This window comes from Vicia villosa, linkage group LG1, assembly GCF_029867415.1.
Source record: "Vicia villosa cultivar HV-30 ecotype Madison, WI linkage group LG1, Vvil1.0, whole genome shotgun sequence".
Classification (NCBI taxonomy): domain Eukaryota; kingdom Viridiplantae; phylum Streptophyta; class Magnoliopsida; order Fabales; family Fabaceae; genus Vicia; species Vicia villosa.
In genome coordinates this window covers 103,553,306-103,567,688 of record NC_081180.1, presented here as the reverse complement: position 1 = coordinate 103,567,688, position 14,383 = coordinate 103,553,306, and the positions used below count along the sequence as shown (strand labels likewise).

At 32.2% G+C, this 14,383-nt stretch overlaps 1 protein-coding gene across 1 annotated transcript; it reads right to left on the bottom strand.

Annotated features, from left to right (window-relative positions):
- Window positions 1–10,802: 10,802 nt before the first annotated feature.
- LOC131613712 (trihelix transcription factor ASR3-like) lies at window positions 10,803–13,398 on the bottom strand. Its single transcript, XM_058885363.1, has 2 exons — window positions 12,314–13,398; window positions 10,803–11,266 (listed from the first exon to the last, which is right to left on the bottom strand). The coding sequence occupies exons 1-2, from the start codon at window positions 13,149–13,151 to the stop codon at window positions 10,938–10,940; spliced, it is 1,167 nt and encodes a 388-aa protein (XP_058741346.1). The 5' UTR covers window positions 13,152–13,398; the 3' UTR covers window positions 10,803–10,937.
- Window positions 13,399–14,383: the final 985 nt, after the last annotated feature.

Sequence of the window (14,383 nt, the reverse complement as noted above, 5' to 3'; positions counted from 1 at the left end):
TTATGTTGTGTGTGTAGCATTGGTGTGCCATTCACATTAGTGTTGTTGTGATTGAGTGGTTTGAGTTTGTTTTTATTACTACTACAAAAAACACATATAATGACGGACGCGAAATGCGTTTGATGTCGGTTATGGAAGCGAGGTAAACAAGGGTGTCATAAAAGGTTACCTCTTATCACCTCGGTTATTAAAATTTCGAGGGGTTAAGTTAACTGCATGAGGTTTTGATTCCCAACGTCAACATTTTTATTGTTTTCATAACTAGGTAGCACACCCAATATTAACACTCGGTGTTTTCAAGAACCGAGGTAATATATCAATATTCTTATATCGGTTTATTTTAGAAACCGAGGGGTTATGGTTTTTTTCTACTATCGTCTGCACTTGAATTACAGAACCATATTACAGAATACAGAATCATATTTTGCAGATTCCTAAAACATAGACATTGTACACTTTACCTGTTCCTCAATTTGAAACAGAAATATTCATTGATTAACTCCAAATGCAAACCCAAAATGGCACACACTTTATAATTTTACATCAAAACTAAAACAAATGATTAAGAAACAAAATCAAAAAAGCATTTACTTACTAATTTTCTCATATGCCTTTTCATGATCACAACGAATAGCATGTACGTCATCTAAATCATTTTTTTCAGATGATTGACTTACACGTGTTGCTAAATAAGGAGTCTCATAGTTAAAATATTGATTTTCATCAGTACTATCAGGAAGATGTTTTCCCTAAAGAACAATTAACCATCTAGTCTTAGATGGATCAGTGACATAAAAAACTTTTTTTGCTTGGTTTAAAATGATGAATGGTTCGTTCTTGTAAGTTTCCTTTCGAAGATTAACCTTTGTGAATCCTAATTCATCGGTTTCTACACCAGTTTTACTGTCAATTCACCTGCACTTAAATAAAGGCACTTTAAAAGAAACATAGTCAATCTCCAAAATCTCCTCAATGATCCTAAAGGAAGCTCTAGATGTTAGGACGAGATTGTTATCTTTGGAACTAGAAAAGTACATGGATTCATCCTCAACCATAACACCACTATTTTGCATTGTACTAAGATCATCCTTTGATTTTGTACAGAACGAATATTTTCTAATGTCGTATGCACTCCAATTAATTACATTAAACTTAGGCATATGTGACAACCATTTACAATTATCTGATGCACCGCTCACATTAGAAATACTTTCATTAAACCAATCTATGAAAGTTCTGTTATGCTTCGTCAACAACCATTTTTCATTCATCCGGGGTATTTTTCCTTTATAAGAGCTTTGTGTGCGGTCAAGTAAGGATCAACTTCACTAAGGTTATTCAATATATACAAATGTTCTTGAAGAACTACTTTTCGACTAAATGTGTTAACATTTAAACCTTGAATATTTCTACCATCATAAAACCCTTCATGACGAGACTCGAAAACTCCTATAAGGTTCTCATCTGACAAATAGTTTGTACAAAACTCAATAGCTTCTTCTATGATGTACCTTTCTACGATCGAAGCTACAGGACAGTGATAATTCTTTGTATACCCTTTGAAAATCTTCATGTAACGCTCTACCGGATACATCAACCGCAAATAAATTGGACCACAAATCTCCCTTACTAGATGAACATCTCTATTTGGCACAAGATAATTGCAGCTTCGTGTTCCAATTCATCTAAATTTTCAGGTTCTAAAGCTTTACTATATATAACGTTGAAGAATAAGCACAATCTGATTATAGTCATCCTTAAATTTCTTGGTAAGATGCCACGGATAGCCACTGGCAAAAGTTGTTGCATCAAGATATGACAATCTTGAGATTTTAATCCAATAATTTTTTATCATTCTCTGACACAAGTTTCTTCACATTTGATGAGTACCATTGGGGAATTTCGATACCCTGCAAACAATCGCAAAAACTTTTTTTTCTTTTTTAGACAGAGTGTGACATGCTGGGGGCAAATAAGTTATATTAGTTTCCTACTTCTATTAGGGCTAATTCTTGCTGTATACCCATCACAGCCATATCTTCGCGATATTTCTTAGTATCTTGTGTCTTACCTTTAATATTGAGAAGTGTTCCAATAAAACTATCACATACATTTTTCTCCACGTGCGTCACATCAAGACAATGTCTTACATCAAGACTAGAACAATATGGAAGATCAAAGAACACCGACCTCTTTTTCCAAGAATTTTTCTCTACAGGATTTTTTTTGTTTCTTTCCAAAGACAGCTTTAATGTGTTTTTATCTTCTATAAACTTCCTTCCCGGTTAAGGGTTTTGGAGCGATAACAAACTTCTGCTCTCCATTAAAAGTCTTGTGCAATCTATGATATAGATGATTAGGTCTTAGAAATCTTCGATGCATGAGATAAATTATCTTTTTTCCTTTTGATAATTGGTGGTGACATGTATCAACTTCACATATAGGACACACTTTATGACCCTTGACTGTACCCAGACAAATTACCATATACAGGAAAGTCATTGATTATGAAAAACAACATGGTACGCAACTTAAAGTTATCACATGTATATGCACCATCAACATCAACACCTTCCTCCCACAAAAGTCTTAAATCTTCAATCAATGGTGAAAAATAAACATCGATGTCGTTCCCTGGTTGTTTTGGATTCGAGATCATCATCGATAGCATCATATACTTGTGCCTCATGCACAACAATGGATATGGGTTGTAAATTAAGAAAAAAAATAGGCCATGACATATGGTTAGTATTCAAATTACCAAAAGGGTTCATTCCATTGGTGGCAAGTCCAATCATAAGGTTCCTCGGTTCAATAGCAAAATTTGGAAATAAGGAATCAATTTTCTTCCATTGCAATGAATCAGTTACATGGAGAATTTTTCCATCACTCATTTTTTCATCTGCATGCCATCTAGTATTCTTTGTGTCACTGACATTTGCAAATAATCTCTTGAACCTTGGAATTATCGGTAGGTACCATATCACCTTGACAGAAACACCCTTGCTGGTTGCATCATAATTGTTATCAACGCCATTGTCCTTCTGTTTGTAGCGTGGCATCCCACACCTCGGGCACTCGTTCAAGTTTTCAAACTCTTTCCTATATAAAATGCAATCATTACAACAAGCATGTATTTTGACATAGTCCAAATCCATTGGACACAATATCTTCTTGGCCTCATAAGTACTGGCAACGTGTTACCTTCAGGAAGCATTTCTTTCAAAAATTCAAGTAATCCATTGAAACTTTTATTCATCCACCCACCTCTTGCCTTAAGATTAAATAGTCTTAGCACGGTTGACAATCTTATAAAACCTTTAAATCCCGAGTACAATGAATCTTCCATGCCTCTTCGCAAAGTATCTACCATATTAGCTTTTTTAAAAGCATCGACTCCAATATCATGAATGATGTCTTCTAGACTATCAGTCATACATTCATCATCTTCATCTGTTTGTGACAAAGGTCTCTTTTTTGTCCCTTCACCATGCCTTACCCATTTTCGTGTAATTTTGAATAATTCCATCACAACCACAATGATTGAATATAACATCCCTTGGATGTTTTTTTCGTATTATAGCAATTCGTACAAGGACACCAAAAAATCCCATTGTTGTTAGGAAAGTTTTTTTCAGCGAAATCAAGAAATTATAACAATCATTTCTCATACTCGCTACTTAATCTATTGGCTTTCATCCAACTACGATCCATAATCAAATAAAGCTTCTGAAAATAAAATAAAAAAGAGTACAAAAATATAGCTTCTCAACAACAACAACAACAACGATAAAACAATGTGCGAAGAACAACAAGAACAACAGTAATAGAGAACAACAAGAACAACAGCATTGGAGAACAACAAGAATAACAAGAACGTACCACAAAGCTTCTTGGAGATGAAATGTTGTTTCCTTGGCTAGGCTCCTTGGAGAAGAAGTTTTCTTTCGTTGGCTAAGCTCCAGAAGAAGTGTTCTTTCGTTAGAGCTCGAAAACTGAATTAGATGGACACAGGAGTCAAAATTAAAAGAAACTTTATCTCGGTTAAACTTAAAAACTGAGGTAGATTAGCTGACGTAAAATATATAAAAAAAATGCGCCTTTTTGGTCGCAAAAAGAATAAAAAATTAGGGAGTGTCTATCTTGGTTTAAAAAAAAACGAGGTAACATATCATACATAAAATCTAGGAAACATAATTACACCTTTTTGGTTCCATATATAATATTAAATATCAAGAATTGGGAATCGAACCTCAAACCCTTAGCATATATTTATAACGGATTTATAAATATCCGAGGTAACTGTTTTATTAATATATTTTTTAAAATAAAACAATTCGCTTCATTCACATGTACCTGCGGTTTTGTTTTGTGCGTTGTGAAAGTTTCGTCATAAAAAGTGTTATTTGTTGTAGTGTATGTTGTTAAGAATGTTATATATTATTGTGATTGAGTGATATCAAGATTATTTTATTCTTATTGTTTTTTATATTGTTAAATGATTATACAAGCTTTTGATATAAATTTCAAATTTTATGATGGATCGTTGTTGGATGGAAGTTGATAGATTATGTCCGGTGTATGAGAAGGAGATCTTGAATTCCTTGAATACGTGAAACAAATTCTTCCCAACAGTAATGGTTTCTTTTATTGTCCTTGTGTTAATTATGGAAATATTAAAAAATTTCAAAGAAAGAATATTCCATCACATATGTTGTAATAGAATTTATTAAAATTATACAATATGGACGTAGCATGATGAAGTGGATAAAAATCAAAATGAAATGTCACAAAGACATGAAGTTAATGAAGATATGGAGGATCGACTAGAAGATATGATTTGTGGTATTGTAGAATCTTCTTTAAGGAAACCCCGTATTTATGATACTTTATGTAGTAATAAGGATATATATATATATATAAGGGGTGCACAAGTTGTACACGATTGTCGGTAGTGTTAAAATTATTTAATCTGAAGGAAAAAATGGATGAACGGATAAAAGTTTCACGAAATTTCTTGATTTGCTGAGACAAATGCAACCATAAGATAACAATTTGTCAGATTATTGTTATGAGGCCAAGAAGATATTGTGTCCAATGATTTTAGAGTATATCAAAGTACATGCATGTTGTAACGATTGCATATTATATAAGAAAGAGTATGAAAAATTGGAGCAATGTCCGTAATATGGTGAGTCGCAATACAAGGTGAAGGACAATAGTGGCGATGACTATGACGATGTTAGAAAGAAGCATCCTCCTGCTAAATTGTTATGGTACTTGCCAATAATTTCAAGGTTCAGGAGATTTTTTGTTAATGCGAATGACGCAAAGAATATTAGATGGCATGCAGAGGAAAGAAAATGTGATTGAAACATTCGTCGTGTAGTTGATTCTTTGCAATGAAAGAAAATTGATCTGTTGATTTTGGATTTTGGCCTTGAGCCAAGAAAATTCAGGCTTAAGCTTGCTACGGATATAATGAACCACTTACTAATCATACCAAAGGGGTTTAGAGTATATCAAAGTACATGCATGTCTTAATGATTGCATATTATACATGAAAGAGTATGAAAAATTGGATCAATGTTCGTAATGTGGTGAGTCACGCTGCAAGATGAAAGACAATAGTAGTGATGACTATGACAATGTTAGCAAGAAGCACCCTCCTGCTAAAATGTTATGGTATTTGCCAATAATACCAAGGTTCAAGAGACTTTTTGCTAATGCGAATGATGCAAAGAATATTAGATGGAATGCAGAGGAAAGAAAATGTGATTGAAAATTCTCCATGTAGTTGATTCTTTGTAATGAAAGAAAATTGATTTGTCGTTTCCGGATTTTGGCCTTGAGCCAAGAAACCTTAGGCTTGGATTTTCTAAGGATGGAATGAACCCCTTTGGTAATATGAATATTAATCATACTTCGTGGCTTGTTCTTCTCACAATTTACAATCTATCTCCTTGGTTGTGCATGAAGCACAAATATATGTTGTTATATATGATGATTTTTAGACCAAAACAACCTAGAAACGACATAGATATTTATCTAAGTCCATTAATTGAATATTTAAGAATTTGGTGGGAGGAAGGCGTTGATGTTGATGACGCGTATTCAAGTGAAAAGTTTAAGATGTGTGTCGTATTATTTTGCACAATCAATAACTTTCATGCATATGGTAATTTGGTTGGATACAATGTCAATGGACATAAATCATGTCCTATATGTGAATCTAATGCCTATTTTCACCAAATCCAGTTTGGAAAATAAGACTGTTTACCTTTAGCATCCGAAATTTCTAAAATCCAATCATCCTTATCGTAAATTGCAAAAGGCTTTTAACGGAGAGCAGAAGTTTGATATTTCTCCTAAACACATTCTTCATTGTGATGAAAATCATGATTTAAATTTTGATATTCCTTTGGCTCCTTCTTACGCAACACAAGTGCCTGCTTTATATGAAAAAGTTGATAAAGATGATGAGCATGCTATTCGTAATGATCATGAAGAAGGCATAAGGAAAAAATTAAAAAGTAAATATTTTTTTATTATTTATTCATAATTTATTGTATGTTATAATGTTTAAGGTTATTCTATAACAAGTATTATTATTTGAAAATATAGGTGTTTAAAGTCAAGACACCAAGAGACAAGACACGTTTTTCATGTTGTAGATATTATTTGATATAATGATGTGTAAATTGTATGTTGTTTTGTGACATTTTAGTTTTGATGTAATACAATTTTTGAGCCATTTTCGTTTCCAGCTATGGGTGTGGTTTACAAATGGTTTATGTTGTTGTTTCTGGTCTACTTACGATTCACAAAAATGCAGGTTAAAAAATTGGAAATTTGGTAAAATCAAAAAAATTTATATTAAAAAAACAAATCATTTCACCACGGTTGGTTCTTTTAACCATTGTTATATATATCGCATTATCCAGATTAATAAACGCCAAAAAATTCATTGTTGGGCAACAAACCTAGGACCTTTTAGTTTTTCACTACAGCTGTTTATTACAATCGTGGTTATATGTAACGTGCTTTCCAGTTTATTACCATAGTCAATAGATCGTGGTTGTAAATATCCCACTTACAATCACACGCTACTTTTCCATGGGTCATCAATCGTGGTTATATCTCTTTCTTAACCGTTGTGAAATGTGTTATTCGTGGTATTGACAATTTTCTTAAGTTTGTGGCAATTGATTGCTTCATTTGTGCAATCAATTGCATGATGGTTATGCCAGAAAAATTTGAATGTTGCAAAGGTGACAATCAATTGCATCATTCAAACAATCAATTGCACCCTGTGAATTTTTGAAAATTTATGAATCAATGCTATTTCAAACCAATGCAATTCATCATGAACTTTCCCCAAACATTACAACTAATCAAAGAGGATTGAAAGCCAAATATATCAGATTTTCAAATCACTTCTTTCACATGATTTCATACAAATTCAAATCTTTTTTCAAGTGTTCTTACAACATTAACAATAAAACTTTGTGCATAACTTTCATATCATTCAAAGAGTTTCATTCAAACTTTTTGAACACTTAAGGTTATTATATTTGAACTATACATTGAAATAGAAGATCAATTTATTGTATTGGAATTGATTCAAAAACATTTCATATATTTCAGATCTGTTTTGATCACCAATTGTGTGGTGACAATTATTTGTAACAGAAAGTGACGTGCTTTCTAAAAAGTGTTTTTCTTAAAAGTGGTGTGCTTTTTAAGTATTGTAAATTGAAAGTAGTGTACTTTCTGATTTATGTGAATAAAAAGTGGTGTGCTTTTTAATTGTTGTAAGCAGAAAGTAGTGTACTTTATGGTTTATGTGAGAATCATAGTGTTTGATTATTTTGGAAAAGGTTCTTTGATTTGGGGAGATTAAAAGTCCACCATAAGTTTGGTGTTTATGTTAGAAGATTGTAAGAGAGGTTTTGGTGTGAGGCTTGTACAAAGATCTAACACAATACAATGTAAAAGTATTAGATATATCATTGGTTATAAGGAGAACTAAGGCATATGCTTGTGTCATTTACATTTTTGTTATTTATATTTCTACACTTTTATTTAAAATTCATCAACATATATTCCAAAAAAATAAAAAAACGAACACTTGCATAATAAGAAGAAAAATCTATAAAACCTAATTTTAAAAACCACACACACTTTCTCCCTTATATTTCACTTTGTATATTAAGTATGTGTTTTATTTGTTTGCGTTACTCAACTAAAAATGTATAAAAATGCAAGATAAATTAAGATTATGTAGATTTATGGAACATAACGAAACGGAATGGAATAGAGCATAACAAAGTAAAATACAGTAGAGAAAAATTAATATAGATCCTACTCCATTATTTAGATATTTTGTTTAAAATATCTCATTCCATTACATACATCTCAAATTTGATGGAACAACAAATAAAGGATTAAATAAAATTAATTTCATTATATTTTATTCTACTCCATCCATTATTTACGAATCTAAATAATGAAATTTCATTATTAATCACTCTATTTTATTTCATTTCATCTCATACCATCCATTCAAACATATTGATGCATTCTTACATATTGATGCATTCTTGCCACTCTTTCATAGCTTCAGGTGTCACCATTAACACATACGCTAAGACAAAACAACAACAAAAATAAAATATATAAAATAATTTGTTTGATTGCTTGTGTGATAAAAAATTTACAAGTCTAATATTTATATATAAACATTGTGTTTGGATATTAATTCTAATAAAATTGAGTTTGGTAGAATTGATTTTAATATATTTGAGTTTAGAAAAATTGATTTATGTTTGGATACATTTATTTAAAAATGAGTTGAACAGAAAATTTCAGTGTAACACTCATCTAAAATCAATTCTAGAGGTAGAAGCTACAAATTCTAACTTTAGTTTTAAGTAAATCAATTCTAGAGGCTGAATCAATTATTCTTTTAATAAAACAAACATCTCAAAATCACTCCGAATCAATTTTTCTAAAAACTAATTCAAACATGCTAATAATTATTCTATTAATCAAAACAACATGGTCAGCAAAATTTAGTTTTGCTCAATTATTTCTGCAATGGTGGTGTGAGATTTCTTATTACTGAAAGTATTTGTCACTCCATTTTTGGATTGATGTAGTTTGTTGCTCTTATCTTTCTTCAATTAATGACACTAAACATAAAGTACAAGCAAATTGTTCAAATATCAAGTTCTATTAAATTTTAGTGTATGTTTGGATTGGCTTCTACAAGTCCCAAAAGCACTTCTAGCCCACTTTAACTTGAAAATTGATTATTTTTCTTGTTTGGATACTTTTCCAAAATCAATTCTCCTCCTCCAAAAGCAATTCTACTAGAAGCTACAATTCCTAGCTTTTGAGTTTAGTAGAATCAATTCTATATTTATTATATATTATTTATTACCACTCTTTTAAATTTTCCTTCTTTACCCTCTTTAATTTTCATCAATTACTTCTTTTCTTTTTGATTTGTATTAGAATCTATTACCATTTTGGTAATTATACAATTCAAAATCAATTTTGCTAAAACTATCCAAACAACATTAATCGATAACAATCACTTCTATATCATTGTATCCAAACATAAATCAATTCTTCTAAACTCAATTCTATTAAAATCAATTCTATCAAACTCAATTCTCTCAGAATCAATTCTGTCCACCGCCAATCCAAACACACCTTTAATTGATTCCAACACTTCTAAAAAGACCTCAATATAGTACTATTTAAGTTGTGTTTACTCTCTAATAATCTTTTATCAACTAAAAAAACATTATATGATACTAAATCAGTTATCTGTCTATCTCAATGTGATAAATTATTTATTTTCAAGCATTAACAAACAAACAAACAAACATTAGTTTGTACTTTCTCATCACGAGTATGTCTTACACCCAGATGACATTATTATATATAATTTAGCATGTTTAAAACAAAACAAAAAACAAATACAGTATTAGTTATTAATGGAACTGAGAAAGGGAAACTAATATAGCGTCAGTGATAAAGCAAGTAGCTAGGGAGAAGGCTTGGTGAGTTAAAGATGCCTGGAAAGGCAAGCTGTAGATTGAGAGAGATGGGACGATGAGTTAGGGACATTTTGGGAAGTGCAATTTATCATTGAGAAGAGTCTATCATTGTTTTGGCGTATATGAGAGGTAGAAGTGAAAAAAGTGGTGGGGTTAGTTAATGTCCTATATGGTCAAAAGAAATATTATTGACTCTTACACACCCTTTGACTGTCCCTTTGTGAATGGAGGACTCTGTCTCACTTGTCAGCAACACCTTTCCCTCTTCTCTCCCTGCTACTCCCAATATTCCATTCCCAAATTACCCATCCCCTTCTTCATTATTCATCCATACATAAACATAATGTTTTTTTATAAGCAAAATAATACTATATACTGATATTTGATTCTATAGTGATTGATGCTAAACTTTTTTTAAAAATTTTAGAATTCAGTCTTGCGACTGACTAATTTAAGATGATCAATTTCATCGTCCATTAGTGAAGATTCCGTTTAAAACCATAGCAGAATTCTGCATGGACTGGTCCAACACAAAGATTGTTAGCCCTTTATAAGATTGAAACTGAGGACCTTAATTGGCGCTAAACTCAATAGGTCTGAATGGCTAAAACCACTTGATGTCAGAACCGAAATTCAAACCAGACTATAGATTAATGGCTGGAAAACCAAATAATGTAACACATTCATTTAATTAATTTATATTGGTTTTTATACACAATATCAATACTCTTTACTACGTCTTAATCAACAATGAATACAAGGAATAATAATGGATGGATCAATTGGTGAAAGTGACTCAAATAAACTAAACTCCAATTGAATTTCAAGACAGCGAAAGAATGAATAATCGATAACCTAGCATATTAATTATCTTCGACCATGGTGCTCGGAGTTAATGAATGAGTGAATGGCGCCGGAAAGGTTACTAACGGCGGCGACAATGGTGGCGATACCTTGCCGGTGAACCTCGTTCCGTGCTTCCTCCATTTGAATCCGTTTTTGTTCAATCTCAATCAATTCACGGTGTCTTCTGTCCTTCTTCTCCTCGCATCTTCTCAGAGCTCGTGCTAACACTGATGCACTTCGCATTATGCTTGAACCAAGGTTCTTTACTTTCCGACGTTTCGATTCCGAGCCACCACCGTCGTCATCTTCATCTTCCTCGCTCTTCTCTGAATCTGATGATTCTGTTCTCTCTACAATCAAACAAAAAAAAAAAAGTTCCACAATCACAGAATTCGGAAAATAATTAATCACATTGTTCATTTTTAGAGTTACATTACTACATAACATAAAATGATACAATAAATACTCTCTAATTATTTAATTTATTAAAAAATAAATTGTCTAGAAATAAAAAATATTAAAATAACCTAATATAATCGTCATAAATTAACTCAAATGATAATTATGCAGAAACACTAACCTGGAACATCTTGCTTATTCTAGTTTAGTAGAATATTAGAAAAAAAACGTAGACATAAAAAAACAAAAAATGATCCCCATAAAATGTCAATACAAATTAATGAGAGTATTTAATTTGCATGAGTTTGGTTATGATTCATGAGAAGGACAATAGCTACGTGGACAAACATTTTCTTAATAAAATACTACTAATTTATAGTAAGATTTGAGATTTTGTTAGGATTAAGGATTATGTTGATGATTACACCCAGAGGGATTAAGCAAGTGAGAATCTATATTCTTGGATAGCCCACAAAATCCATGACAATCATGAGGTGGTACCCTCTCACACACTACACTGCATGATTGTACTGTATAACCATTTATTTTCATTTTTTATCATTTTCACAATATTTTAAACAAAAATTAATCAAAAACAAAACAAAATTTCCTAGTTTGTTTAACAGGAAGCAGAATCTTCTCATCAATCTTTGTTTCATCAAACGGTCAGAAAACTTTAACAGATTGCAACAGTATTATATAACCATGGAACTGATTGTATTATATAGTACGTGCCATAATATGAAGAGAAAAAATAATTTTAAAAATTTTAAAAATAATAAAAAGATGAGAAATGGGTCCCATTCAGTGTGGCAGAGTTTACAGAACCTGCAAGTTTGACCGATAATAACCCACACACAACACAGCATCCAAAAATTGTTCAAAAAAAATTAATAAATAAATAATAAATAAAGTGTTTGAAACTGAGAGAGTGATGAGCTGTGTAGCAGTATCACATTGACGAGTATGATTGATGATGGCACTACAATCTACATTACCTGAAACTGCTGGAGTAGTGGAGCTTGCCGGAGCATGCGGTGGTGGAGGTGGTTGTTGTAGTGGAAGTGGAGGAGGAAGTGGTTGTGGTTGTGGTGGTGGTGGAGGAAGAAGCTGTGGTTGAATTTGCAGTGGTAGTGCTGGTAATGAAGAAGAAGACACTAATGTAACTAAACCTTGTTGTTGTTGTTGTTGTGGGGTGGTGATTATTCTTTGTGTTTGTTTTCTTTGAAGAACTTCAGATATAGCTTGATAAATTTCAAAGACCATATTAGAAGGAAGATTCTGTTCTTTGCGTTGTTGTTTATTGAGAATCCAATAAGAAGGAAAATGATCTTTGGGTGATGATTCTGATTTGGACTCATAATCACGAACTTTTTTGTAATCACGAAGCAAGTTATCCCATTTATCATTACATTGATTCTGGCTTCTCAAACAGCCATGACTCCAGCAATAGTTCTCAACCCATTTCCATCTCAGTTCGCCGCTGTTCCTGCTGGTTGAGCTGCTGCTAGGACTTGCAATGCCGGTGAGACATGCAGTGTTGGTTGGTCTGTTGGGGTCTTGTGAGGATGATGATGGGGTTGTGGAAGTTGAAGGGTTTTTTAGTCTGCGTTCATCGTCTAGTTTCTTGGCTGTGATGAGGATGAGTGTTTCTTGGATGGTCCAGTTGCCTTTGCGGTATTCTCTGGTGGAGGAAGGTGGATGTGGTGGTGGTTGTTGTTGATGTGCGGTGGTGGTGGTGGTGGTGATGTTGTGGATGAGGTGTAGGTTGTGTTGTTGGTCGGGGTGGATTGATGGATGTTGTAATGGGGTGGTGGAAGTTGAAGGATCAGACATGTTTTTGATTTGGCATGAGTTAATTTTGTGTGATTGTTGAAGATGTTATGAGGGGTGAAAATGAGTGAGATTTGTTTTATTTTGTTGGAATGGAAAATTGAGAGAGAGTTTTTTCTATGTTTGATGTATGGTAAAAAGTAGTAGTAGGTGAATGATTTACAGCAATGGTGACACGTGAGTAGTGTGGTGAAGGAAAGACTGGTTGCACGTGGCTAGACTGTAATTTGGATGAGTAGTACTCTTGTTTGGAAAGATGAATCATTTCATTTATGATCCGTTTTAAGGAGATTTTAGCTTTTTGGATGGAGGGATGGAAAATGAAATTATGATAGTGAAGCATGGAGTAAGGGAACTCATATCATAATTTGCAACATAGTAAAGCAATATTGATTAATAAGATACAATGATTGTATATTTTAGGCATTAAAACTAATTATAACATTCATTATTTAAAAGATGTTTAATATAATGTGGTATTTTTAGTGATATCTCTCAAAATTATTTAGAGATATGGTCACCTTAGATAAATTACAGACAATTTCATTTGTTTGCTTTCAAATAAACTAAACACTAGAGTTGTTATAACAATTTTCTACAATGATTAATAATGTCTCTAAATTCTTTGAGATTGTGTTTAGATGATAGAAAACTATCAACTATAATTCTAGTATGTAACTCAAAATCAACAAGACCATATTATATTCATGAATCCAAATGAGTGTCGAAGTAACCAAGAGTTTGACTTACACGAACATTTGACAAGGAACAGATTCACTTAATTTTAGTTAATACCAAAACACCATTCTGATCTCTGATATAAATATTAATTCCTACTCTATTGTAGGTATGAGAAAAATATCTATTCACATTATATTTAATTCTATTAGTCGATGGCTTGTTCCATTTATTACATGGTCATGCCTGAGGAGAATCAGATTGAATGTCTTTCAGCTTCTTAGCCGCTTTTCAAGAATGAAGTAAGTCATCGACTCTAAGAAGGACATCCCCATATTATTCAATAATATTTTTTTAAATTTTGATATTTCATTTCTTCCAAATACTCCAAATAGTAGTTGAAAAAAAAAAGAACAACAATCTTCATTAGAAAGACTCTAAAAATTGTTGAAAATAACTGTAGCGACATTATGGCCATTGACTACTGCTTAACAAATTACCCAATAAAAAGATGTATAAAGCTAAATATTCCATCATATCATCACACAAAGCAATAC